This window comes from Botrytis fragariae (genome assembly GCF_013461495.1).
Source record: "Botrytis fragariae strain BVB16 chromosome Unknown tig00000006, whole genome shotgun sequence".
In the NCBI taxonomy this organism is placed as follows: domain Eukaryota; kingdom Fungi; phylum Ascomycota; class Leotiomycetes; order Helotiales; family Sclerotiniaceae; genus Botrytis; species Botrytis fragariae.
The window spans coordinates 495,555-521,995 of NW_023500988.1; the positions used below are offsets into that span (position 1 = coordinate 495,555).

General features: G+C 43.4%; 11 protein-coding genes across 11 annotated transcripts; 3 read left to right on the forward strand and 8 right to left on the reverse strand.

Moving 5' to 3' along the window:
• Positions 1-732: 732 nt before the first annotated feature.
• Positions 733-1,401, reverse strand: Bfra_001327ia (uncharacterized protein; the record flags this gene model as incomplete). Its single annotated transcript, XM_037331761.1, has 3 exons — positions 733-1,023; positions 1,077-1,132; positions 1,188-1,401. The coding sequence occupies 3 exons, from the start codon at positions 1,399-1,401 to the stop codon at positions 733-735; spliced, it is 561 nt and encodes a 186-aa protein (XP_037195915.1).
• Positions 1,402-2,641: 1,240 nt separating this feature from the next.
• Positions 2,642-4,003, reverse strand: Bfra_001328 (putative ring finger protein; the record flags this gene model as incomplete). The annotated part of the gene is made up of 3 exons (XM_037331762.1): positions 2,642-2,958; positions 3,014-3,300; positions 3,393-4,003. 3 exons carry the CDS (start codon positions 4,001-4,003, stop codon positions 2,642-2,644), a joined length of 1,215 nt encoding a protein of 404 aa, XP_037195916.1.
• Positions 4,004-5,807: 1,804 nt separating this feature from the next.
• Positions 5,808-9,590, reverse strand: Bfra_001329 (uncharacterized protein; the record flags this gene model as incomplete). Its single annotated transcript, XM_037331763.1, has 5 exons — positions 5,808-5,889; positions 5,942-7,066; positions 7,131-7,211; positions 7,272-7,904; positions 7,957-9,590. The coding sequence occupies 5 exons, from the start codon at positions 9,588-9,590 to the stop codon at positions 5,808-5,810; spliced, it is 3,555 nt and encodes a 1,184-aa protein (XP_037195917.1).
• A 1,254-nt stretch (positions 9,591-10,844) lies between these two features.
• Positions 10,845-11,416, reverse strand: Bfra_001330 (putative duf1687 domain containing protein; the record flags this gene model as incomplete). Its single annotated transcript, XM_037331764.1, has 3 exons — positions 10,845-10,931; positions 10,992-11,318; positions 11,405-11,416. The coding sequence occupies 3 exons, from the start codon at positions 11,414-11,416 to the stop codon at positions 10,845-10,847; spliced, it is 426 nt and encodes a 141-aa protein (XP_037195918.1).
• A 381-nt stretch (positions 11,417-11,797) lies between these two features.
• Positions 11,798-13,196, forward strand: Bfra_001331 (uncharacterized protein; the record flags this gene model as incomplete). Its single annotated transcript, XM_037331765.1, has 2 exons — positions 11,798-11,889; positions 11,942-13,196. The coding sequence occupies 2 exons, from the start codon at positions 11,798-11,800 to the stop codon at positions 13,194-13,196; spliced, it is 1,347 nt and encodes a 448-aa protein (XP_037195919.1).
• A 515-nt stretch (positions 13,197-13,711) lies between these two features.
• On the reverse strand, positions 13,712-14,656 carry Bfra_001332 (putative phospholipid-binding protein; the record flags this gene model as incomplete). The annotated part of the gene is made up of 1 exon (XM_037331766.1): positions 13,712-14,656. One exon carries the CDS (start codon positions 14,654-14,656, stop codon positions 13,712-13,714), a length of 945 nt encoding a protein of 314 aa, XP_037195920.1.
• A 179-nt stretch (positions 14,657-14,835) lies between these two features.
• Positions 14,836-15,216, reverse strand: Bfra_001333 (putative phospholipid-binding protein; the record flags this gene model as incomplete). Its single annotated transcript, XM_037331767.1, has 1 exon — positions 14,836-15,216. One exon carries the CDS (start codon positions 15,214-15,216, stop codon positions 14,836-14,838), a length of 381 nt encoding a protein of 126 aa, XP_037195921.1.
• A 679-nt stretch (positions 15,217-15,895) lies between these two features.
• Bfra_001334 (uncharacterized protein) lies at positions 15,896-18,728 on the forward strand (the record flags this gene model as incomplete). The annotated part of the gene is made up of 6 exons (XM_037331768.1): positions 15,896-16,081; positions 16,135-16,188; positions 16,256-16,647; positions 16,705-16,797; positions 17,313-17,808; positions 17,880-18,728. 6 exons carry the CDS (start codon positions 15,896-15,898, stop codon positions 18,726-18,728), a joined length of 2,070 nt encoding a protein of 689 aa, XP_037195922.1.
• Positions 18,729-19,622: 894 nt separating this feature from the next.
• Positions 19,623-20,812, reverse strand: Bfra_001335 (putative lipolytic enzyme protein; the record flags this gene model as incomplete). Its single annotated transcript, XM_037331769.1, has 4 exons — positions 19,623-20,453; positions 20,553-20,650; positions 20,708-20,730; positions 20,772-20,812. 4 exons carry the CDS (start codon positions 20,810-20,812, stop codon positions 19,623-19,625), a joined length of 993 nt encoding a protein of 330 aa, XP_037195923.1.
• A 2,716-nt stretch (positions 20,813-23,528) lies between these two features.
• Bfra_001336 (uncharacterized protein) lies at positions 23,529-24,330 on the forward strand (the record flags this gene model as incomplete). The annotated part of the gene is made up of 3 exons (XM_037331770.1): positions 23,529-23,945; positions 24,000-24,179; positions 24,241-24,330. The coding sequence occupies 3 exons, from the start codon at positions 23,529-23,531 to the stop codon at positions 24,328-24,330; spliced, it is 687 nt and encodes a 228-aa protein (XP_037195924.1).
• Positions 24,331-24,767: 437 nt separating this feature from the next.
• Positions 24,768-26,028, reverse strand: Bfra_001337 (putative zinc finger x-linked protein; the record flags this gene model as incomplete). Its single annotated transcript, XM_037331771.1, has 4 exons — positions 24,768-25,188; positions 25,249-25,764; positions 25,818-25,889; positions 25,928-26,028. 4 exons carry the CDS (start codon positions 26,026-26,028, stop codon positions 24,768-24,770), a joined length of 1,110 nt encoding a protein of 369 aa, XP_037195925.1.
• Positions 26,029-26,441: the final 413 nt, after the last annotated feature.

Below are 26,441 nucleotides of genomic sequence, written 5' to 3' on the forward strand. Positions count from 1 at the left end.
AATCGCCCTCAAAGTATGACTGTGCAAACGATGGAACCTTCATCTAACCAATGAATATTCATTACTCATCAACTATTGACTTCATGAAGAAATAGCTAACTGTAGGTAAAGTTCTGTAGGACATACATGTTCGAGAGGCGATCATTTACTATTAGGCTTTCTAATTGAGTGACGTGAGGAGCTGCTGATTCATGTGGCAGTTGGAAGTTTGTTATTGGCATGTCCAGATACTTTGATGGAGCCTTATACACAAAATTGAACCTTATCATGAGCATTCAAGGGCATATAATTGACCGATTAATTCTATCATATGAGTTTGTCTGATAAACCTACCATGGCCACCAGATATGATTTTATCCTATCTGGAAGTGATTTCGGTACTCTTAGTACCCTCCCATAACTTGATTGACCAAGTTTCATTGCAAATGAAACCAATCCGTTCGATGAAAATGATACGAACCAAACGTTCCCCATTCAAGAAAATCGAAGCTTCCCCCATGCGACCAGTAACTTAGTCAATGTGCGATGAACTCTACTAGGCATGTTTCATCAACTCGAAGAAACTATCCATCAAACTTCCTTCGGGGGAGTAGGAAGTCTTAGGTACACCACCCGACTTCTTGGAAGCTGCTCCTACTTATTCTAAAGTGCATTTTTGATAAGAACGAAGACAATCAGCGACGGAGTCACAAAGTTCCTTTTGCTTTTGTTCAAATTGTTTCTGGGGCAATTTCAAGAAGCTAGATATCGGCATGCCGACTTCTGTTTCCCACTTGACTGTGCCGCTTTCATTGCGTCAGAGCAGCCTTGGTTTATGTGGCCAATCTCAGCGATGGGGTCGGCTGGGTCATTAATAAGCGTTGTGTATTCATTCTTTGCGTCACCAAATTCTCCTGAGCTGTAGATTTTCGAGACACGATTGTCAAGGTATTGGGGCCATGGTGTCACTGGAAGATAATAGCCATATTGAGCGCTCGTGAGATCGAGACTGTATGCGCCACCGTAAGAATGACCTTGAACCAGCTATGTGGGAACTCGGAATTATCGTATTTGCCAGAGCCAAGAAGCTGCTTGACTCTTCTCTTTGCGTTTTTCGGTGTGACACCGACTTCTGCAATCTTGGCAGCAATTCCTTCCCTCCCGTCAGCCATTTTCTTTCTCATTCTGCGCAACACCTGGTTGCTTACCCGTGAGAAACTGTCCAGTGACCTCTTGCATCCATGTAATAGCCTCGCTACATGCATTTTGTGCCAGCAAAGCATGCTTATCCTCCACATTCTGGACCAAATTGACTGGAAAGTCATGGAAGATTTGCATTTTAATCTCCTCGTCCGGATAGTCTTCATCAACGTAAAGCGTTCCATTTCTGTCTTCGAGCTTCAAAACCCTTATGTTAAACATAACCTCACGATATCGATAGAGGATTTCCTGCAGCGTCTCGCCAGCACAATATAACAGCTTCTTGGTCTGATGAGCCTTGCAAGCAGAATTGTGAAAGTTTCGGTGCTCCGCTTGACATTTTTCGTCGCAATAATAGATGGTTGCAACGGCCTACTCGCCGAGTGGAGAAGAACATCCAGGGCATTTCCTATGGGCTGGAGCGCCGCAATGAGCACATTGACCCTTCATCGTGGAGGGAACGGTTGCGGTCGACATGTTGGATGACGATGGCTCTATACAAGAATGGGAACTAGTTTTTTCCATCCAGTGCATGATGGGTGCAATCAGAGTTGCATTACTTACAATCTTTTCCAAAAAGGATTATCTACCTGGAATAAGACCTGAAGATTGAGGTTTTGGCTTGGTGGAAGTGATTGATACTTTTCACCTTGCAGGTAAAAATAGGATTTAAATACCCACACTCAGTAATATCGAATTGATCAAGAGCGCAGTATGATGGTTCTCCAATAAAGAAAGCAAAAAAAACAAATAGTCTTCCTCTTCTTTGCTGGAAGATTTAAAATTTGGAAGTTAAGGAACAAAGTCAGAGGAGAAGTGGAAGCAGTTGTAAAATAAGATGGAAACCGAGCTCAGTGAGGGGCGCACAAAGCCAAAGATCTTCTAATTCACTGTATTTCAGTGCATGAGCTGTTTAGTGAATTTGAGGAATAAAACTGAGCTTGAATAGTTACCTGCTTGCAACTTATGGTTTCAGTGTCCTCAAGCAGGTAGGATCGTTAATCTGGCTGCTGGTGATGCAGCTGTATAGTTTCATCTGACGGATCGATTCGCAAAACGCATGAATGATTCCAATGAAAGAAGCACATCTTTGAACTTTTGATTGATGCACGAGATACCCAGAAGAAAAATGGAAGAGAAATATTGAATATGTCACATCCGAGAAATTCACCCGCATCATAAAAAACTTTTGTTTTGCAATTTGCCTGACTATCCCCCTCCCACCTGATAGATTTCCTCTTCCAACCCGGAGTACATGTAAGATCATGATTATTAACCTCGCACCCGCGAAATCATTGACACCTAGCACCAAATCCTCCCAACAAAGCCAGAACGAATCATGAAATAATCCTTACCCCTTTCTCCAGACGTGATGATGTTCCTCTATGATAGTTGCTACTCCAGATTATTTGCTAGTCTCTCTTGATTGCTTCGAAAAGTCAACTCGGGGTGGGATTGACTCCTAAAATTCCTCATCAGCCAAGTCGTCAAAATCCCAGAGGTTGTTTCTCTGCGTTTGAGATGCACGGATCCGGCCCACAATACTAAGCTCTTGCGGTGTGAATGCCGTACGTGGTGATGCCGGACCTGGGGTTGCAGATCTTGCAATAGCTCGATATCCCCAGGGAAGTTGACGGGGAGATTGAATTTGGTCTGGATGCCGTGGAAGATTCCCTGTAAAGTAGTGACAGGTTGATAGATGTGCTGCGTTGCCAATTGAGCGGATTAATCTATAAGCGACGAAGCATATCCAGCAGAATTCGTGCTCGCATGAACTGTCTGTTCCTTAATTAGCAACTCAAATACTCGATACTCCGAAGATTCAATATCTTACAAGTCATATGATCACAGCCTTTGTTTTTCTCGATGCGGACTTGGCAATTGGGACACCTTTTGGTGGCCTTATCCATTAGATCTTGACTTGCTTCTTCTTGTCGCAGTTTTTCTCTAGACTGGTCATCATACCCTTCACAAGTGAAATCGGTGTGCCAGGGCATTTTGTGAGTGAAGCATGTTTTAAAACTACATGTTCCGCATGTCATGATAGGCTGATCGTCACCACCCTCATGGATTTGACCATTGTTACAGCCGGGCCCAAGGCAGTTTGTGAAGTTGGGATCACTTTTGATGCAAGATGAGAGCGAATTTTTGTCGTATATGTATCATATGTTAGCATGAGACTGTAGAGCAGATTTTCAGGGGACATGAAATACCTTATGAAGTCTGCCTCGGAGGCAAAGAACTTCACATTGTCAAAGGAGAGAAGTACCGCGCATTCGGGACATCTAATCTGATTCCATTCTTTGCTTCCAATTTGCACACCAATAGACCGAGATAGACATGAGCTGCAGCATGTTGGATCATGCGTACACTGAGCCGAGATTTGATGTGAGAAATTAGCGAGTACGAGGTCTTCTGCACATATAGAACATTCCTTCAGTTGCGGATCTGACTTTATGGATTCTTCGTGCTTAATCCGAATATCTGTGTAACCGTTAGATATGGGTTCAGCGGATCTCTTGCGTTTGAGGACTCGAGATGCCTGCGACTGTCGGGATGGGTCGTTCTGATCATAATAAACGTTGATGTGACCTATGGCCCCTCTTCGTAGCCAAAGATCAATAGCTTGTTGCCTTGCATGTGAAACGTGCCCGCCGCTCTCGACCTCATAAAGTCGACGTAACAACTGACTTTTATTATATCTCGAGTGGTTCCTTTCGTGCAAAAAACTAAGGATCTTTTTCATGTTGGTTTTGCGGTGCTCTAGTGCTGTAAAGCCCATAATAAGGTGCGGCAAATCGTCGTTTGTATTACTATCTGCCATGATGATTGCTGGTGATAGGTAGTGATCGATGGCGTTTGTTCGAATCGGTTTGGAAATCTAGTTACAGTCAGGTAGTCTCCCTGATGAGATGATTGGTCGAAGTTCTGTGGTGTTATCGTTGGCTAAGTGATAAAAAGAAGCTCTATGATATTTCTGTTGATGATATGATGGGTAGAAAATTTGTTGCTCTATCATTAATAAAATGATAAGTACAAAAGCTTATGTGGCAATTTGTGGAGATGAGAAGCAACTAACGAAGTATCGAAGAATGAGTTCAAAGAACCACTGGCTGTCGAGTACGTCTTGAAAGTAACGAGTGTTTCGTGCCGAGTACGGAAATTGTGAGACTCAGTAGTGATAAATACTAGATGAAATCTCGATGTGCCAGATATATATTTAGATTCTAGGATAAAATAAAGACGTATCAGAGAAACCGTAGGGGAATCCAGAATGGATAGAGTGTGTTAGAGGTTTCTAGAGATTGGGTGCCATATTTTTTCAAGAACTGTCACAGAGATTCGAGGCGGAGGGTCTAGCAAACCGAAACGAGATACGAGACCAAACCTGACCTTTGTCCTTAAAGGCCGAAGGTTTAGGTACTGCCAAAGTGGAAATCCTGAGTGAATTTTGCAGGCCAAGTCTAGAATACCAACACAGGTAGGCACGTACCTACCAAGAAAAGTAGATACATACAGTGAATTTCATAAACCGATTTTGAATCAGAAAAATCAATGGTGAAAGAACCGTACATCTACATCCTGAAAATGACGCTCTCCAAATACGGTCAACCAAATGAAGCGAGGGTCAGAGGCTATGATCCAAATACGATAACGAAACCTCGCGTAATTCTATTCAAAGTCCAAGTAGCCCAGGGGCAGCAGACACGTAGGATCATACATGGAGTCTCTCCTCTAGAGAAACGAATTGACCAACTATAGATATCTAATCACACTCTGCCATTCAACGACATACAAAGTATATCGAGCAGCAAAATTGAAATTCTGGAATGTGAAGAGCATTGGTCCTTCAACAAACTCACATTAATATACCAACAATCTATACAAACTACCAAATTCATCGAAAACCCATAAAAAAACACTGCCAATATCCTCCTAAATTCAAGTTCCAAACCAACCATACCAATCACATCAAAAAACACACAACGCGGCATGATACGGCCAACCAAACTACACTTCTTTCCCATTACACCAAGCACAGGATATTGCAATCGGATCTTGTTTAGTATTATTTTTGATCGGATGATGTACCAAAACTATGGTTCACAATTTCAGGAAATCAAGATATACATAATGCATTATTAGAATAGCCGATGACAAACAAAAATGACTGTGATGTGATCCCACATAACAGCGGAATTTGAAATATCGGTCATCTTATTAGATCCCTATCTGAAAGATATCTCGGCTCTGAGCCTACCATTTGAAGTCATAGATAAAGAATCAAAAGCAATCATACCCCCAAAAAATCATGATTGCATTTTACTGCAAACCATCTCATTAATCTTAAGAGTGGATACACAACAGCAATGATCATAATCTAGAAGCAGACATCAAAAAGGAGCTCTTATCCTGAACGTCGAGGAATAAATTCACGTGAAGAGAGGTAACCACCAACTTCTTGAGTATTCAATGTTATCAATTTGTGACTACTAATGATGTGAAACAATTATACTCTGAGTAAATCACTCTCATCTCCAACCCCGTCTATCGATGATATCTTATAAGTGGATACCAGTAGATACAAATATTGACATAATCTGCCATCAAAAGCAATGCTACCTTGATCATCCATCGCCACCTTCTGGTGAGACCTTTCGTTTGCATTTTCTTACGAACGGCCAAGCCTTGCTCCCTAGCGTATAACCCCTACACGGAATCAGCTCGCATGGCGAATGGATATTAGGTTTGAAATTCTTACGATTGTCTATGCGGCTTGAGTGGCAATGCCGGTAATATTACTTCCTTAGTTCTGCGATTATTCAAAGCTGGTAGAGCAGGTAATTGTGGCGGCTTTCCATCAGCAATACTTGAAGGGGAAGACTTGGAAGGAGCTAGAGCGGGCCATTCAGATGAGTTTGTGGGGTCAACTGAGACCGAAGGCTTTATCTTCTCCTGATTGACCTCAGGGAAGCTTCGCTTCTTCTTGTTTTTCAAATCCGTCTTTGATTGTTCTTGTTGCCCCAAAAATTCAGAACCACAATCTTTAGAGATCTTGCCTTGGTGTTTAACTGTCTTGGGCTCGGTCTTACGGACAGATACAGTATTGGTGGTTGAAGAAACATTGTTATTGCCTGGACAATTCGACTGGGTCTGTTTCTTGAAATCCTTGGTAGAACCGTGAGCCTTTGACTTCTTGTGGTTAGACTTTGCGAGAGGTACGTTGGGTGTAATTGAAGCCGTAGTGACTCTTGGTGTCGAGATGGTTTCAGATCTGACTTCTTTGTCTAAGGATTTTCCAGTTGTTCGTTCGCTGTCTACTGAAATATCGGTCCCATCTCGAGTAGCTTGTTGGAGAATAGAGTCTTTCGAAGCATCATTAGATAAAGATTCAGTCGAAGAAATACTTGGTTTCCGGGTAGAGTCTCCACTGAACAGTGTATCCTCGCCGCCAAGTGATGGATTTGTAATTGTCGATTCAGTTGGCGAAAGCATGGCAGGGATCACGCTAATGTTGTTTTCCTTATCGATCTCGGCTTTGTTATTGGATTTGAATTGCTTCTTGTTCTTCTTGGAATTCTTCGCCTTTCCTTGTGACATTGATTCCGAGTCAATTGCAGCTACTGTTTCGCCCAATGGCTCTGGCAAGGAGCTCTCGACAGGGCCTGTTGATTCGAAAATCTCAACCGGTATCTGTTCATCGTTCTCCATCTTCATATCAGCCATGGTCTCTACTTTTGCCCCAGTAGTTAAAGATTGGCCTGTTGTAGAGCTTGTCAGTTCCTCGATTGGCGAAGCCTTTGGTGAGGCCAACGCGTATTGATCGTCCAATTGAATATGAGATGTCGATCTGACGGGAGTTACAATCGGGATTGTATTGGATGGCCTATCTGTATATTAGTGCGACGCTCAAAACCAGTTTTAATTTTCAACTGAACAAAAAGACTCACATATCTTGGTCAACTGTCTTCTTGTGTCGACTGCCCGAACTGTCAGTTGAATCCTTTCCACTAGGCCTAGATTGTGAAAAGCTTATTGAATGTCAGCGATTTGTAAAATGACAAAATCCTCCGCAGTATATATTGACTTACGTTTTCTTGATTGGCGAATTCTCTTTTTTGTCGACTGGGCGGTTGGGCAAATTTGCCATGTTGTGATCAATTCCAGGTCTTGTGCCGTTACGATGACGGTCTGCCTGGGCTCCATTATATGATCGATATGGGGCTGTACCGGCAGTATTTGTTCTATTGTTTAATACTGCACGAGGCATTTGTTGTTGGAAATATGCTCCTACTCCTCTTTCATGTTGAATAACTTCTGTGAAAGCCGCACTTAGTCCATGTCCTGGAATTTGTTGAAGTGGTGCTTGTGTCAAAGGATAGGGAGGGATAGACTGGGAATCTGGTGTATATGGAAAGGGATCAGAGGCATTTCCTGGGGCCATATGATTGCCATTTTGATAACGAAATTGGTTTTGGCCACTCTGGGATTTCGAGGGTCGATGTTGAGATATTGAGTTTTTTCTTGACCAGGCTCGATTTTCGGCGGCAGGATTAAACATGTAGCGGTTTTGATTATCTCCATGGTAACTGTGGTAGCTGGAGTTACTACCCGATCGCTCTCTTGAGTTTTCAAGTGGATATCCCGCTGTTAGTACACGCCCATTTGACATCTTGTAACCATCAAATTTCTCAATTGCCATGGCTAAGACATCGGCATCGAATCTATCATGACAATTAGCTTTATTGCATTATTTAGGTCAGTGTGTAAGCTCACGTTATGAAAATCGGACCATTGTTATTGGGCCTGAGTAAAAATTTGATTGACACCACTTTTCCGACTTGGGACATTAGATTTTTCAACTCATGAGTGTAAAACATCTTCAAATCTGCACCCGTCATGTATAGAGTCCGGCCAGAGGTGCATCTTGGAGCAGAATTGTCATAGGTATACAGACAGAAGTCATCTGTTTTATACAGCTTCGGATCTCCTTCCATTTCACCTAAGTTGGCAAGTGATTGACTGATTTTAAAATTTTCAAGTTTCTTCAGATTTCGAACATCATTAGGAAGTTCCATACGAGAATTAACCGAATTATCTTTGTCCATGCGACGGTTGAAATTGTCAGTAAAGGGGAGGGGAGCGTGCTCTTTATGGAAGTAAATAGGCTCGGGCTGAAGAACTCGAGAAGGGCTTCCTCGCGTGCCATTGAACATGTTATGTTGTTGATTGTTCTGCGATGGATGCATTAACTTGTGTGGCTGGGTTCCATGAGGCCCGGTCCAATTATGTCTTCTATTTTGATGAGTCTCAATCGAATTTCCACGATGCCTAGATTTGTTGCGAAGTCCACTCTGCTTTTGGTGGCTCTCAGAACGAGTTGGGGAAGCATTCAGGCTAGTCGTAGCATTAATCTTGTTGCCCATACTGCGCTGATCCTTTATGGAGCGATCGTAATTTTGTGGTTGTTGGTGAGGATAAGTCGACGTCATCCCTGCGGCAGCTTCACCTCGATTCGCAGATTTCAATTTGTTTTGAGCTGTTGGATTTAACGGCATACTAGCAGTACTATTGGTGTGGAAGCTAGACTTTGATTGGGGTTGCATGGAACTGAAACAATGCGATCCAAGATTTATTCCTCCTGCTTTTCCTGTCATAGGAGCAATTGCTGGTCTATTGACTTGCTTTCCGGCATGAACATGACGAGTCCCATTGCCTGAGACAGCTCTGACACTCGAAGCGCCGGTAACTTGAGGATTCAACAGGTGATAGGGTTCATGAGAAGAGACTGAATTAGTAACCGTCGTGGCTTGTATCAGGCGCAAACGACAATTCTCCAAAGCTGCTTCGAGCGTTGACTTTAACTCTGGAGCAACTTCCTCAGGTTCATCCTGGCAGAAATGCTGGTACATGCTACCCGCAGCAGAGTTCAAGACCAAATCTCTATGATCTGTGACCCATGCTTCGGCATGTTCATTAATTTCGTCGTTTATCTCCTTCTGTATTTCTGGTTTGCGTCGCTCATTTTCCTCCCCAATGAAAAACATGACATAATAGAGGAAGCCAGGGCTCTCCAATTGTATATCGGCTGCATCCCAAAGAAAGTACAGGTCATCCCAGTTGGTAGGCTTGCTAACATAGCTAACAATGTCTGGATATATTTCAAACAAGCTGGCAGCTTTGGCCTTGGCATCAGCCACTACGTCACAGTGCACAATGCAGGGGATTCCCATAGCTGCAGATTCTCGTTTTGGAAAGCGGCCACGATCAGTGGAGATCCATGCAGGCATATCAGGGAGATTTCGAACGTTCCATCTCTCAGCATTGCTTTCCGTGGGTTGAGGGACTTGAGGAGCTCGAAAATTCTCCATCAAATGTATCGGGACGTAATATGGAGGTGGACGACTCATTGTTCCGCGATATTGTAGAAAATGTGGGGGTGTCAATTGTTGATATTGGTTCGAAGATTGGAAACAGGACTCTGTAGGTGTAGGTAGATTCTCTTCGTAGAGCCGTGAAGTGAGGAGTTGTATTGTTTTTTTGAATGTTCCAATTGAGTTCAGAAATGAAAAGTCGGGAATGTTTGCCAGTAATGTCGGCGAGAGCTCTCCCCAAGCAATTATAGAATTATTGTGAAATTATTATGGAATTCCTGATGTGCCTTGTTTTGTGTTAATTGCTATTGCCAGCAATAGCAACGCAACTTGTATGAAAGTTTGAAGCTCAATGCGACAATAATTGACTCGTTTGATGCTACAAGAGAATGCAACGAGAGAGAATTGATCGCGGCAGTGCAAAGATTGTATTCGTAAAGAAATGATGGAATAGAAAGGTTTATGATGGGAGTTATTAAAAGTGCAAGGTATGAAGAGGGCCTTCCGAAAGGTTTATTAGAATAGAAGCTGAAAAGACTTGAAGAGAAAGGTTGACTGTTTTTTTAAAGGAAGAAGAGAATTGTTTTTGTGAGAGATAAAGTAGAAAGTCCTTACCGTACTAATTCACCTCCTGATAACGCTAAGAATGACAAGTACTACCTAGTACTGCTAGTAAAACTTCATGACGAGTGCCCAGGTGATTAAAGTGAATGATATAGGTAATTTTATTGGAGCTTGCATTTTATACTTCATTATCTAGCTATCATTAGCATATTTCGAGGCCAGCTTTATTGTATCGTACCTACCTATCTGTTCAAACTGAGTTAAAGGAAGGAGCCAGATCGCACATCATGAAAACTCTAGCAATGAGGGTCTCGTCCTTTCGTTCTTTCGTCCTTTCAATGTTGCAGACTTCCATCCTCCCTATACTGGAGTCAAACACGAGAAGCGAAAGCTCCATTCGAAGAATGCTTTACTTGAAACTGTACGTGGTGAACTGCATGGAATGAGGAACAAGTACTGAGGGAACATACTTCTTGAACACCTAGGTATACAACTGCTATCCCAAGTTTTAATATTTAATAAACCCTTTCAAATCATTGTATCCCATTAAACATAAGTAGACCTCTTTTTCTGCCCGGTTCAAAACCATCTATTCACTCCCATATGTCACATTGTCCAGTTACGCGGGATAACTTCAGTAGGTAGTTGATGCGATTAAACAAATTGATATTGTGAAATTGGTATTGTAAACTTTTGAGATGATGTACAGCGCAAATAATGCAAAGTCTAATTTTTGGAAAGAGCATTGAGCATCGTCAATATCTCAGATTTACTATCTCCGACAACAGCTTTCCCATTGCTCCAATCTACAGTCTGTTAAAATGTTAGTCAAAAGATCATTCCGTAAGATACATTCTACGGCGAGGAACATACCAGAGGTCTTTGGAAGCTATCTTCATTGGCTTTGATCTTCCTTACGGCATCTGCTTCATCCTTTGCACCTGTAACAATACTGCCAACCTTTGATACACCAACATATTCCAGAATACTCTTGAGCTGATCTGGAGTAGGTGCAGATTCAGTGACTTCCAATTCGAACTCTTGTCTCTTTGGGTTGGTCTGGGCAGAGTGGTCGCTAGCTTGATCCTCCGTCGCGGATTCAGCAGCATTGGCAGAGGCTTGCTTCAAAAGAGTATGAACTCTTACTGAAGCTGGAGAGCTTGCCTTGTGAAAGAGAGTAATGACATCGAGAGTTTTATGCTATGAAGTAATCGTGTCAGTAAATGCCTAGTAATAATAATCTGCTATCAAGAATTGAGGTCCATAAAAGCTTTTGTTGTACTTACGAATCGAAACATTTTGACTGATATGTATTATTATGTTGATTGGTATTATTGTAAACGTTTTCAGATGCTGTTGTTTAACGTCGTCGAAATCGTGAAGCTTTGAAAGTTAAGATGACGTTGACCGTTTTGACCTTGTGTGGCTTTCCCCTCCGTACCATGCTATATCAAAAATAAATCCTTGGTGAATCCTTGATCCCTGCCATTTCTACGCAGTAAATTTTGTGTTTTGTACCATAGCAACGAGAACTTCTGATTTGTCGCGTAGAAGACGTGAGACTTTAAAATCCTAAGAATTCGAGAACACCACAAATCTATCTCCTCACGCATTCCAGAAAATACCAGTCTATTTTTAAGACACATCACATTCTTCTCCCTTGCTTTAGAAATTACATAATGCCGCCATTAATATTACACAATGTTCCAGAGGAGGAGTGTTATATAGGTGAAGATGGTATTAAAAGACCATATGCTATGCTATTTCCTGGGTAAGCTTTTCCGCGTCTATACAATGGAAGGTTATCAATCTGATTCGAATAGAAATGATGGAAATCCCGCCGCGGCAAGAGTTAGAAGAACTGTTCCAGAGACAGGATCCTTTGGTAAATCGACAAGACGATCTCGATCAAGAACTGGCACACCAGCTTTGAAAAAGGAGGACCCAACCTTGGCAGCTGCAGATGCAATCTTTGCTGCGACTTTTGCAAGGAGAGCTGCGGCGACATCAGACTCGGGACCATCTCAGCGCAAATCTTCGATACCGTCTTCATTATCGCAAACCAATATTCGAGACAACAATGCTTTAGTAGCTATCGATGGGAATGCGGGCCAATCTTCGAGATTTGTACACAAGGAGCCTACAGAGGTTATACTACGAGGTTTCACGCCAGAACATCAATGGGCAGCTATTGCGGAATATGAAAGAATTGCTGGCCACATATGTGAGGATTATCCTCGCGATGCACCTCTAGATCAACGACGATACAAAACCGACCTCCGAGATCCTGTTGTTCTGCGAAGACGGCCGATGACTATAGAAGAAAAATCAAAAGCTTTGAAATATGCTGGCGGGAAGCACTGGATCAAAATTACGTTCGAATCCGCGGAAGCAGCAGATGCAGCGATAGAAGCTTCACCACAAGCAGTACTTGGTTATTTTGTTCACGCTGAACTCTATCGCGGTGCGCCACCAGCAAAAGATGAACTAGGAGTTTCTACAGTAACATCAGAAAGATCATCTCGTCTTAATTCTAATAGACACCGCTTCGATCCTGGACCATTCCTTCCGGGCGCCGAACGTCCACTTCAACAATCCGGTCTCCCCCGTTCCTGGACTACTCCTGAAATGTCGCAAATTAGTCGAAACGTACACTTTGAAGATCGCGCTCAATCTCCCGAAGGCTCTCAAGCTACCAGTCATACAATTGATACTACTACATTAACGACATCTACAGTCACAGGTGGTAACCTTGCCCTTCAACAACGGCCGTCTTCTGCAGGTTCTGCCACTCCCGAAGCACCATCCCTTTACTGTCGCAAAATTCCAACGGCTCAACGACTGCAACTTCTTCCTGCCGATCAGGCCCTACTCCCTCAAAAGTCCTACACGCAGCAAGTTCTATCCAATATTCCATTATTAAATTGGTTCAGTGCGGATATCATAGGAGACACAGTGCCAAGGACAGAGACGGGTGAATTCGATTGGGCAAAAGCGAGTCTTTATTGGAGGATGATCTACTGGTTCGACACATACCTCGGGATATTTGGAGTTGTGGGAGGGGAGAAAGATGATTAGAGTTGATTATATGGAGAGCTTTTAATGGAGAAACGGATTGTGTGGAGTGACATCTTGGAAGACGAAGCATACTAGGTTGTTTTGGAGAAGCTTTGAGACTATACCCGAGATTGCGCGAAAAACCACAGACGAAGAGCGTAGATGGCACAGAAATGTAATAAATGACCGGCCAACCAACTGGGTATGGATGATGGGGTGACTGCGGGAAAGGAGTTTTGGCGCGAGACTTTTCCCAGCGAATATAGCATGAAAGTTTATTTTGTCATTCTGTCAATCATCAAATATGAAACTACTACTCACAGCTCTTCCTTTCTACTTTATTCTTGTTAAACTTGTCAGCATACCTCCAAATCGTCTCATACACAATTTTTATATAACTCCTTCCCAGATCCCAAACCGAAACCGAATACCCCGATACCCATATAGCCGTATACGCATGTTGGAAAGAGAAAAAAATAACAATTGGTCTAGAGGGGTATTAGTACGCTTGAGGTTATAATCCACGTGCTAAACATTTAAACATAAAATCTATCGTTCCATTCTCGCTCTCTTCTGTCTTCGTCATTCTCAGACTCGATTTCTGGTGATGAAATGCGCTCGTCTCCGCGGATCGTACCCTCTGAGTGCATACTGCTGGTCTCATGTGCCATCTCTGCTCGAGTATCTGTGGGTGCCTGCGTCCCCGTCTCCGTTTCTGCGAATATTTCCGGCGAGGAAATTGGTGACGGAACCTGAGAATCAAGGATAGTCTCGTCTTTAAAGATCTCGGGTGTGACAGAGCCGAAAGCCTCGAATCTGGATCTCTCACTATATTCCTCTCTGGGAGATGGAAGTTGGCTGGGAATCTGACTAGGCGGAGGCAACTCAAGTGGATCTAGGCTTCTTTCGACGGGTTCTGGACTAAAGGGCCTTACACCTCGGGAGCGGTTCAGAATCCTGGTGTCTCGCTCGGAGAATATTGATCCGCTATCTATATCACGATCTGCGACTGCAGCTAGTGACTGGTAATGATTGTTGTCAACAAGGAGACTATCGCTACGCTTGTGGTTAACCTTTTTATGGGGCGCATCGGTAGCGGGCTGCGTGGCATCTACAAGGATTGATTTTTGTGGCAGAATGCTGAAAATCTTAGATGGGCTACCATTCGAGTCTGTGTTCGTAGAAGGGGGTTCCGATGAGAAGAGATCTTGACCGTGTTCGAGTAGATCTTCGAGACCACCTCCTGTCCAACCTTTTCGTGCAAGGGCTTCAAATATCTCCACCTCTGCCCGGACGAGAGATGAACTAGCTTCGACTACCTTGGTGCTCACATCTTGACAATCTCTCAATAATGCTCTTGAATGTTCACCGTGTAGTGTTGTAAGACCATCAAGTCTTGTAGTCAATTCCACCAGATGCCCTCGGAACCCCCGCACGTCTCGCTTCCTCTGCTTGTGTAGTTTTAGCCCTTCCTTCTCCATTTTCTGTATTTCTTTGCTCCTGTTCTTCACTTCCTTTCGATATGAGACCTCCTCTTCCTCTATTTGCCTACCCCAATTATCTAGTTCATGCAGCAAAGGCACCTCGAATGACCGGTATACACATTCCGAAAGGATCTGCTGATGGTTCGCTATCAACTGGTGTACCCCACTAGCAGACATCAGGTTATCTCCAGTACAATTCCCTTTTGCAGTAAAACTGTTGCTGAGACTGCCACCAGGGGGGCCAAGGCTTCGGATCTTGCTTCTTTTAATCGTGCACATGCTTCTAAAGCACTACCAAAAGCGGATGCAGAAGAGCTTAGCTCTGCGAGTGCTAGTCGATAGCTTTTGGCGGTGCTAATGAGTTCGGAATAGGCGATTTGGGAAAGTTCTAGGTCGGCTTTCGTAAGGACGGCGTGGGGTGGATGAGGAACTGGTGGAGGTGGAAGCGCAAGGGAAAATGTGGATGCGAGGGGAAGTGTGGAAGCATATGAATAAGTTGGAGATCCGGGGAGGGGACGTTGCGAGGGGGATCGTGGTCGAGATGTCGGTGGTGCCATGATTATATCCGCTTTGTTTACAAATTCGAAGTGAAGCTCGAAGGGAATAGTTGGAAGCTCTGGCACATCCAAGTATTATGAGAGGCCTACAAAATATCGAAGCCGCACAATAGAACTTTCAACAATTCAAAATATTATCAACATAATGTTTTAGAAGTTATGCGCGTGTTGACAACCAATAAAACAGGATAGTTTTTGATAAAGATACCTACCGAGTATTAATATTCAAGATAAGAGACATGCAAGGATTTGCTCAACAGTGGGTGCAGGGGTTCATGAGAGGATGAAAATCTTGAATTTGAGGAAAGCTTTTGCGCAATTGCTTCAAAAGCTTCGAGACTTCGTAGAGACACCTATTTTCAATCATGCAATTATATTGTAGGTTTTTATGGAAATCAAATGATATTCGATTTAATTGTGATTTTTCCCATTCAAATCTTAGAAGAGTTTCAGGAATCCGTGCACCACTATTGACTTAATAATTTTAGCGCGATAAGGCGGGGAGAGCAGAGCTCGGAGACTTACTTTAATTGCTAAACACAAACAATCTGAACTAATCTCCTCTCTAACTTTTTCTATTTGCAGATCTAAAAAAAACATAGAAGCACATCTTTGTGTACCTCTTGATATTTTAAATACTTCCTTCCATACAAGATCTGCAACGGTCACAATTCATAAAATGCCTCCACCATCAGCTCTCACTATCCCCGCAGTCACGAAGCACACTGCAACTGTCATCATGGCTCATGGTCTTGGTGATAGTGGTGCTGGATGGGTTTCGCTCGCAGAGAACTGGCGTCGTCGCCAAAAGTTTCAAGAAGTCAAATTCATATTTCCAAATGCGCCTACTATCCCCATCTCAGTCGTATGATCAGCCGACCATCTTCAAAGAAATATTCAAGCTAATAAATCATTCAGAACTTTGGCATGACCATGCCAGGTTGGTATGATATCGTAAGACGCACTAATTCCGTTCGTCTTTGCATTTATACTTCATCTTTGTTTTGCAGAAGGATTTCGCTGACCACTTTTGATGAAGACAACCTTTAGTGACCTCCAGGCTGAGCAAGATGAAGCTGGAATTCGACGCTCCCAGGCTTACTTCCACTCGCTCATCAAATCCGAAATAGAAGATAGCAAGATTCCATCCAACCGCATTGTGCTCGGCGGTTTCTCCCAAGGAGGCGCAATGTCTATTTTCTCCGGCATTACATGTCCAACACAACTCGGAGGTATCTTTGGTATGAGTTGTTATCTGTTACTACGTAACAAGCTTCGAGAAATTTTGGGCCCAGATGGAGGCTCCAACAAGCAGACCAAGATCTGGATGGGCCACGGAGATTCTGATCCTCTCGTTAAACCAGATTGGGGTATCAAGACGGCAGAGGTGCTACGTGATGACGGCTATGATGTTGAGTTGGTGATGTATCCGTATGTGCATCTCTAAGATTCGTTCTTTCACAAGGTTTTATGCTAACTCCTTCAAAGAGGTCTCGAGCATTCAGCCGATGTATCGGAGATTGAGGATCTTGAACAGTACCTCGTTGGTAGAATTCCACCAATTGGGGATAAAGAGAGTCTGTGACTAGAAGAAGCCGATCTCAAAAGCCCTTACAATCTAGCGGTACTAGTGTGCTTCTTCCTGGTAACATTCATGGCTTGGCGCTGGTTGCAGAGAAGGGGAAATGACAGGACGGGAGATACCAGGACAGAATAATTTCAATCCAGATTTTCCGATTCGGAACGTGAATAGGTCACCAATACAGCCGCGGGACGGCTTTTAATAGCTAGAGTGTTGGAAATTTGCTTAGCGTGTCAAATGCAAGATCTCTCTTTCCTCGAATCTTTAAACGGTGGCTCCGTGCTTCAAAGCCTTTATGTACAATGTGCATAATAGTTACAGTATACCTTGGTTATTATTGTGTCGTTTCAATCTCCATACAAGCTCAGCTTCTAGGACAAAGGACTCTGTTTCGGGAAAGCCGACTTCTCTTTGATGTTAAAGACCCTTGTCACATTGATACTTCGAAAACTATTTCCTGAGCTTCCACTTCGCCGAATGATGTTGACCCTTAGAATGTATTAACTAGACACAGAAACATAATGTCACAACCTCAAGCACTTGCATTTGACACAGCTGCAGTGATATACATTAAAGCCCTCCGGAAGAAAAATATAACTATTCGCCGCAATAAATGGAGAGCCGACCCTGGTTTTAATCGTGATAATCACGAATTCGAAGGGCACGTTGCAAGCGGTGGATTTGGTGTTGTTCTAAAGGTCATTAATTCAGAAACGAAAAAGCCCTACGCCTTGAAGCTCCAGTGGAACCTGGGCAAATTCGAATTGGAGTTTCCAGAGGGTGCTCTTATACCACCTCTCACGCCCAGCAGCGAAGCCACCAAGAGCTCTTCTCAATCGGTGGAAAGACTAAGTCTCCGCGCTAAGCGAGATTCAGAAACGCGAATCTATCTCCGCTTCATCAGAGGTGGACATCCGCACATATGCAATCTCGAAGCATTTGTTCAATACGTACCTGAATACGGTTATGACAAACCTGTCATGGGCTCTATTTCGAATATTGCGATGCTGGTAGCTTAACGAACTTGGCGAAAGCATTTCGCACTCATCATGTTAAACCACCGGAGTTACTCATCTGGCAGGTCTTTTATGAATTGGTTAGCGCAGTTGCGTTTCTGCATAATGAACATCCGGATTATAATACGACGAGTGAACATCAGGGACGCGATGTGATTTTTCAAAATGATATGCAATCTGGGAATGTATTTCTGCAATGGGGACCGGACAGAGAAAATGGATACCCCCACGTGAAGATTGGGGATTTTGGGGTCGCGTTCACAGAGCCTCCAGGGGGTCATATTCCCAATCTGGAGGAATATGATGAGCCTAATTCGGAGGATGAAGAATGGGAACCGCACGATCGGAAAAAGAAGGGGGAGGTTTGGTGGTTGACGGCGGTGGTGTATGAGTTAGCTCGTACTGGCGTGATTCTTGGGACTCTTGATAAGGAGAGAGGGGAATTGCTGGATATTCATCCGATTGAGAGTCATCTGAGTGAGGATCTGGACCAAATGCTCAGAGGAACGCTAACAGCCGAAATCGATGAAAGACCACTATCCGGAGAGCTTTATCTCAAGCTTAAAGATGCTTATGAGGATAGAGTAGGTTTAATGTACAGAAAATTGCCCGACTGGGCGGGAGAAGAGATTTTACAGCATACATTTGATGAGAACCGACTGAGGAATCTAGATGAAGGAGCACTCGAGATTGAACTCGCGGAGAAGCAAAACGCAGATGCGATCAAGAAAATCGAAAACGATATGATGGAAGCATGGATAGAGGCGCACAATACAGATGAGCTAGAGAAGCTTGATGAAGAGGGAGTTGTGGCAGATATGAAAATTCAGTTCCATGAGCAGGCAGTGCGAGAAGTAGAAGAGAGACGGATAAAAGCTTTAGCTGAAGCTGCAGTCAGAGCCGAGAAAAAATAGGTTTTGATGATTATACCTTTGAGAATATTCTGCAGCTTTTGGCAAAGATGGAGGGATTGATCCAATTTCTCTGGCTGCACCTCACTCGTGCTCGTCTGGGTGTTCGAATCATGATTGATCATAAAATGAGGAGATATTCACACATGATTCTTGATAGCCCAGGTTGTAACCCTGTCTGATGGGTTTTCGGTGTTATGAGAATTTAATTTAGTTCAAGCAATATCTCGTCTCAAGTAGAGATAATTATTATTTAGTTTCCAGGCTCGAAATCGATTTATCAAGTAAAATTCATCTGGAGATTGAGAACCTATCGTCCACGAACTACACTTCATAGTACTGGGAGCTGTACAAACATGTATTCTATAAGAAACGCTCAGCTATCTTCATACCTGGGACTCCTTGAGCATATGTACTTGAAATATCACTCCCCTCCTGACCTTTTTATAATGAGCCTGAAAACGTTTCTCAGAACACTCCACTCCGGAAAACCGTAACCCATACACAACTCCTCGAGTTAAAATAAGCAAACTCAGAAGGGAAGAAATTATCAATTAATTAATACTTGTATATACAAAGATTCTTGCGCCTGGCTATCTCCCACTAAGTCTAGCTGATCTTTCTCTGCCGTGCGCTATTCATGATCGAGCTTTCGATTATACCCCTGAGCGTGTCTTTGGCCATTTCCCTTGAGCCAAAACCTCATTAGCTGCTGTACCTATACCAAGTCACCTCTTCGTGAAAAGCTGAGCAGGATTTGTAATTCCTGACTGTGTCCAATGCTCATGAGAATGTGAGAAATTATGAAGTGGCTGAAAACAATCCCTGAATGTTGTCTTCTAAAGTTGACCCAAGTTAGGGGAAGCGCCTCGACATTAAAGTAACTATTCAAGGTATTTAGGCGTACAAAACGTAGCTGGCCAAAACTAAAAGATATACGGTACTAATCGAAGGGTTATGAAAACTTCGTTCGGAAGCTGATTTGGAAGAGGTTGTGCTACTGCTGATGCCCATAGTTGTACTGGTGGTTTGGGTACTGGTGGAGCTTGCGCTGAAACCGCTGACAGTATTTGTACCTGTACTAGCTGCAACCGCCGTTTGAAGAGCCAACGTGACGTTGGTGGAAATTGGAGAATCTATCCACCCATTCTTCTGTACTTGCTGAATTCCAGCGAACCATGCTTTCGCCATTTGCTGATATCCATAATCTGTTGGATGAAGTCCGTCTACCAAGTCATTCACAGTGACATAGTCCATCATGTTGACTGTGGACACCTTTTGACCAGCGGAAACCTTAGATGCAACGATATCTGGTATCTTAGAATTGAAATCAACCATCGCGGCATCTACGGTAGTGTTTGAAGCGGGGGTAAGCTGAGCAACTATAAGAGTAACATTCGGGACTGCAGAAGTAATCTCATCGATGAGTCCACTGAGTCGATCTGGAGCTGTGGTGATATTGTCAAAATTGTTCATGTCGTTCGTACCCGCCATAAGCAAGACCAGATTTGGATCCTCGGGAAGAGATAACTTCGCATATTCGGCAATTTCGGAAATAATTGCCCCTGGATGACCCTCATTGAAATTGTCACTCATGTTGCCTGCTCGGACCGAGCCCACATATTGAACGGTGTTTCCAGCAGATGTGAGTAAATTGCGAAGGCCAAGGCGAAAGCCATTCCCATCGCTAGATAAAAAGCCATAGGTTATCGAGTTACCGAGAGGTTGCTTCGATAGTCAGCATGCGTAGTGATTAGAGACAAAGAAATCAAAGACTCGAGTCGAAATCGTCTGCACCATGATCAGGATCCTAAACAGGGGGCTTACAATTCTGAGGCTGTTGCTAGATCTCGTGACATTAGATATTGTGTCATTGGATCTCGTGCTATTGTACCCACGAGTGTTTACATTGGGAAATATTAATGCTATAGAAGCGTTAGTCAGAGAGAAATGAAAGTGAGTGTCGATGCAGATAAACATACCATTAGTGCATGACAGTAAGATGCTAATGCATATGTTAGCATAAAGAAGGGAATGCATCTGTACCGCAAATGTCGCCAAACGAGATAGGGAAACGGGGAAGCCATCGTCACTTTTGACGGGATAACACTGTCTTTATGTGTGGTAACAACAGACGCTTGGGGGACAATTTTTCAACGAGGGGTGTTCCACATCATCTATACGTATTGCGCAGTCTAGATGCAGTCAAACATTCAAACAGGGGTGGATTGGTCAGACGGCCAATTGAAGGTCTAAACGCTAGAGCAAATGTGAAGCAATTGTAACCTTCATGGATAAAAGGTATCCCATTTTATGAGGACGTTTCTGCCTCTCGTTAACCCCGCTGTGACCGACATAAACTTATAGTCATGGGTACAAACGATACTTGAAGTGATTGCTGACATCTAAAGCGCGTAAAAGAGGCTATGGTTTGACGTAAGGATCAAACGTCGTCTCACTAGAAACACCGAGCACCGTGCGGATGAATTTATTCTGTAGAAGTTTCCACAGATTTCGTAGATAGATCTCAACGGTCGGGCTATTCCGAAAAAACACGAAGTCTGCATCCTTGAAAGAGCAATGGCATTGTTTGATCAGAGAAGAGCTTGGATCAGGCTAATTGTTGATACCAGCAGGACGAGAGGTGGTGTGGCCTTCGAGCGTGGCTTTTTTTATATATCACGTGGATTGCCCGGACATTTATGCTTGAAATTCAATGTTGTAAAGCTTGGAAAAATTCAGAATATAACTAACACAAAATACTAGACAATCTATTGAAACTTTCTATCTATTCTATCTGATAAGCTCTCCGAAAGAAAATTTGTTTCAAACTCAATTCAACTAAATGTTCCCCCCGCATGCATCGTCCATTGTCCTTCATCTATCGTAACTCGAAACCCTTCAACCGCTCTCGGACCTTTTCGAAACACATCAAGATGGTGCTTCAAAATTGTATTGCCTATAAACTTCTTTTTTGTTCGCATCTATGTGAATAAGATGAGACATCCCTCATTACCACCAAGTCGAGGCGTACGCGTAGCATAGAATGCTTATATCTCATAGGTAGGTTGAGATACGATTGCTTTCGATGTGTGGAAGTACGCTCCATTGAAATAAACAATTGTATCTTTCAGACACGACGTGCGTTGGGATTCGTCGGAATGCATGCTACAGAACTGATCCGGAATATAGTACGTGTAGAGATGCGGAGAAGAATCCAATATTTAGGGTCCCAGTGTTTTCATCCTTCACAGTTGTCCGATGGTTGAAAGTTCCAGTACGGATAGAAGTTTGCCATGCTAAGCGAAACAAGACGAAATTTTATCGAAATAGTCCACGTCACCCCCTTCATCTCTGAAGCAAAGCATACGACTTGCAGTTGCACTCAGTTGTCTTGGCAGGATTACACCGATCCATCACCTCCCTTGCCAACTGATTCAAAAACCCTTGAACGGTATCCAAAAACTCTTCTCTCTGTACCAGAAACGAGCCCGAGACACTTCGATTGGAACTTGAAATGTCTTTGGCAGATACTCTCCTGACAACGAATTGATTTAGGCGACGAAGGTTCCTTCGTAGCGGATACAGATTCTTCTCCAACATTTTTCGAAGATCACTAGAATTCCCCCTATTCGATTGAAAACATTGCAAGCTAAAGGAGAGACCAATTTGTAATCGACGTAAGTGTCCGTTTGCGCAGCTAGTCTCCACACAAGATTTCAAGATGTTGGCAATCTTTGAGTGAGAGTAGCTGTTGATTTGAATCGTGAGATCCAGGGTGTGTACATATTGAAAAGCTGGGGGCGGCTTTATGAATGTGTAGCCCAAGAATCGAATTCCATAGTTGCTGATTGATGTCCGATAAGGTAGGAAACAATAAAGTTCGTTCAAGACTTCTCGATAGATCATTTGGTTTGTATGAAGGATCGGCGGTGAGTAGAGTTTATGCTCTTCGCAGCGAGATTTCGGGTGGTTTGGATCCCAAGCCGATGTCCAGTCGAAGTCTGCCGAAGGGTCAATTGAAGGAATTAGGATTCGGTAGATCATTAGCCTAATCTCGAGTGGGCATTTGAGGATGGGAGGGATCCCGCTTCGGGTAGAGGTGATTGAATCCGCAGACATGTTGATATCTCGGTTTTGGCTCTTGGAAACAAGTTCGTTGAAATTGTAGAAACGTGAGTGGGATTGATTCTCAAATATCAGAACTGGGTCGTACACTGTCAATATCATGGTTATGCATGTATGACGACTGACTCGATCCGCTGCTCCACCGAAAATTTGGTGATTACCGGTGAGTCTCCGTGGTGGAATGATGAGTGGCCATACTATTAGTAAGGTGGAGAGATGTTTCCCGCCCAGTCGTAAAACGGGAGGGATCTACCACCCCCCGTTACATTGAACAACTCAACTTACTGGATTTGACTTGCTTTGCATGTCAAATCAAAACCTATCCACACCACTTCATGATAACGATCTTCAGCACTACACGTGATTAGCATGTGAAGAGAATGATCTTTTCAATCATCGTTGATACGAGATACTATTCGTCCAGTCTTCTCGTGTCCGTGATTAGATTGGGCATCTGTAACAGATCTTCAATCAATCGAACAAGAAAAATCGAATGACTTGCCAAAATATCTGAGGGTTGAGCTCCTTCATATCAGCACGTTTCATGTTGTGTTTCATCCCAAAATTCTCATTAGTCGTCTCGCTGTCATCAATTTCGAAAACTCCCTCGCATCCTAACTTCACTATTCACGAATTCAATTCGACAATCACGTCCCGACATCAATTCTCCTCAAAATGTCCCCCGACTTCCCCAACCTCCTCTCCCCCGCCTTCCTAACGTTCTCCACCTGTCCTCTCAACCCCACCGCCGATCCCTCCTCCACTGCATCTCCTAATGAGACTTCACCCGGGACCCCCCGAAAAACATATCTTTTAGCAACCATTTCCCAGAATATGACGCTTTCCACCACACCAACTTTTATATGTACAGATTCTGCTAGCGCGTCGTTCGCGCTAACGATTATTCTTGAGGCGCCATTGACGCCTGCGCAATTGGAGGGAAGCGGAAACGGGAACATTAGTGGAGATGGAAATGATTTTGATATCAAGAAATTGAAGAAAGGACACACAGTTGTGGTGCCGAACCCGAGGAGGCATGGGGTTAGAGAAGGAAAACAGGGTTACATCAGGTGTGTGTGGGCTGATCTTACTGTGAGTTATTTTTGCGTTCTTGAGACTTGATTCAAGGCTGATGAAGAATCGCAGATCATACCATCCTCTTTGGATAAACTGTTAGGAATGAGTGAGAGGTTTATTAAAGCTCATGAAAGTTTTGAGGAAGATAGCCGAGGGGTTTTGGTGACATGTCAATCATGTGAGAGGAAAGATAGTGAGGAGCAGCTTTCGAGATGTAAAGGTTGCAGTGAAGTTTGGTATTGTGGCAAGGTATGTTTTTCTTCTGAAAAAATGACTCTTTGAGTGGTTGATGGGCTGACTGCGAATACAGGAATGTCAAATTAAAGGGTGGAATGAGCAGGGTCACAAGAGTGAGTGCAAGGTTCTGAAAATGGTGTGCAGCATGAATCTGAGTGATTAGATGATACAGTGGAAGAGGGCTTTGATGCCCAGCAATCAAGGAAAGCGGTGGTAATTGTAAAGGTCACTATATAATATCTCATAGGCTAGAACTCAACGACGAAAGACAATGTAACATAACAGACCCATAATAAAAGACGAAGAACAGAAAGAAATGAAATAAGAGAAACACTTCAAATGCCCCGGTTCTTCTCCCTCCTTCCTTTGCTAAGCCAGAAAGTCCTCCTCTTTTTTTGTGCATTGTTTTATTGGAAGAGCAACGCAAGTTCAGATATGATGAATTAAATAAGAAACGAAACATCGGAGAGAGGCTCAAGTGAGTAACAGATCAAACAACAAGACGAAGAAGAACATCAAAAACAATTATTTCCAGACAGCCGTCAATATGCGAGGGTTGTTAAGAATAACAAGATAAAGCCGATCCCGTCATCGTCATATTCAAACACTGATTCCGTGCTTCTGAAACATATGCTTCTTCTGGTCTCTTTCTCGAAACCAGCCTTTGGAACCGACCCGATCACACCCTGGATGAGTGCACTGAAATGGTGAAGGGTGTTCTTTCTTGATATGATCTTGAAGAAGCTTTTTCGTGTCGAAGCCGTTTAGTCCTACTCTATCGCAAGACATTTTATCGCAGATAAATACAGAGGAGTTGTGCTCGGTCAGCATGTGCTGGATGAGATCGTCGAGAGATCTAAGATTTTGAATACGATACCTAGCATAGTCCTGACAATTGTCATTTTCGCAGAGAAATGGAGACGATGATAATGGACCGATGTAGTTAGACTCAATTTTGTGGTAATTTCTGATGTGCTGTCTAAGGTGGTCCTTCCTCTTGAACCCGTTATTGCCTCGATATCTAAGTGGTTCAGTCAGCGACTCTAATGATCTTGTACCTGAAGAATGCGAGAGTACTTACGTGCGGCAATGAGGACATGGATGACGGGGAGCATCTTTCTTGTGGCATGCTTGGTGCCGAATCAAGTCACTGATTCTCCCGGCTGTCGACTCACAATCAGGATATCGACAAATATATGCAGAATGTCCGCTTCGACGGGCATGACTGTCGAGCCTCACCGTATTCTCGAATAGGTCTTCACACTGATGACATGCGAGTCTTTTTGCTCCATGGCATCTTTTCAGATGATCTTTACCTTGGTAAGAACCACTCAATGCAACGAAGCAGCCTGGGATAGGACAATGAAGAGCTTCATGATTGGCAGTCCTGCAATGCTCCTCAAGACCCTTCAATGTATGGAAGTTCGACCCACAGCCTTGCACACAGGATAGTGGCGGATGATTGAGGGCCTTGCTTTTAGTACAAAAGACTTCCTGGTTTTTTGTATAAAGTGCAAGTTCCGATGTGTCAAGTTCTGATGAGCAAGTAGCGCAGGTTGTGTTGGGTAATGTGTACCCGGCTCCGTAACCACATTGGCTATTATTTGTGAGCAAAGCCAAATTGTATGCCAAGGGGGAATTTGTACATACATTAGATAGTGCGTTAAGCGAGCATTGTCTTCTGATAGACCGATAGCAGATGGGGTGTGAAAGGAAGCCGCCCTTTTTCTATGAGTTAGCATTTTTTTTAAGCCACTCACTCTGTGCCCATGTCAACTGGATTCGCGGCATCCCAATCAACAAATTCTTGCCAGGATTCGGCGGTGATATCCTCGGGTGATAGGTCGTAGCTGCCGTCCATCGTGTATGCAAGGCGTCGAAAAGGTTGGATGATATCGAAGTTCTGAAAGAGCGGCGATGAAAATTCGAAGCGGGATAAGATTTTAAGAGAAAACGAGGTAAATTTTGGCGTAAAGTCTTGGTGAGGGCAGGCCATAAACATATGTTGGTCAGAGAGCTCGTTGCGCTGCTTTAAAGCTACAAGGCCTGCAAAAAAGGGCGTGGTCTCCTTTGGTAGGTAATTGCAAGGGGGTTATGCAGCTTATGGATTCGGTGAGGCAAACGAAGAAATCAGCTCACCCCAGGCTACAACCATTCATTCATTCATGATTGCGACTTTCCTGTACATAAAGATCGAAAACCAAGAAAGAAATGGACATCTAACCAGTAACATGAAAATTCAAGGCGATAATAGCCTAAGAAAGAAAGAGGCAC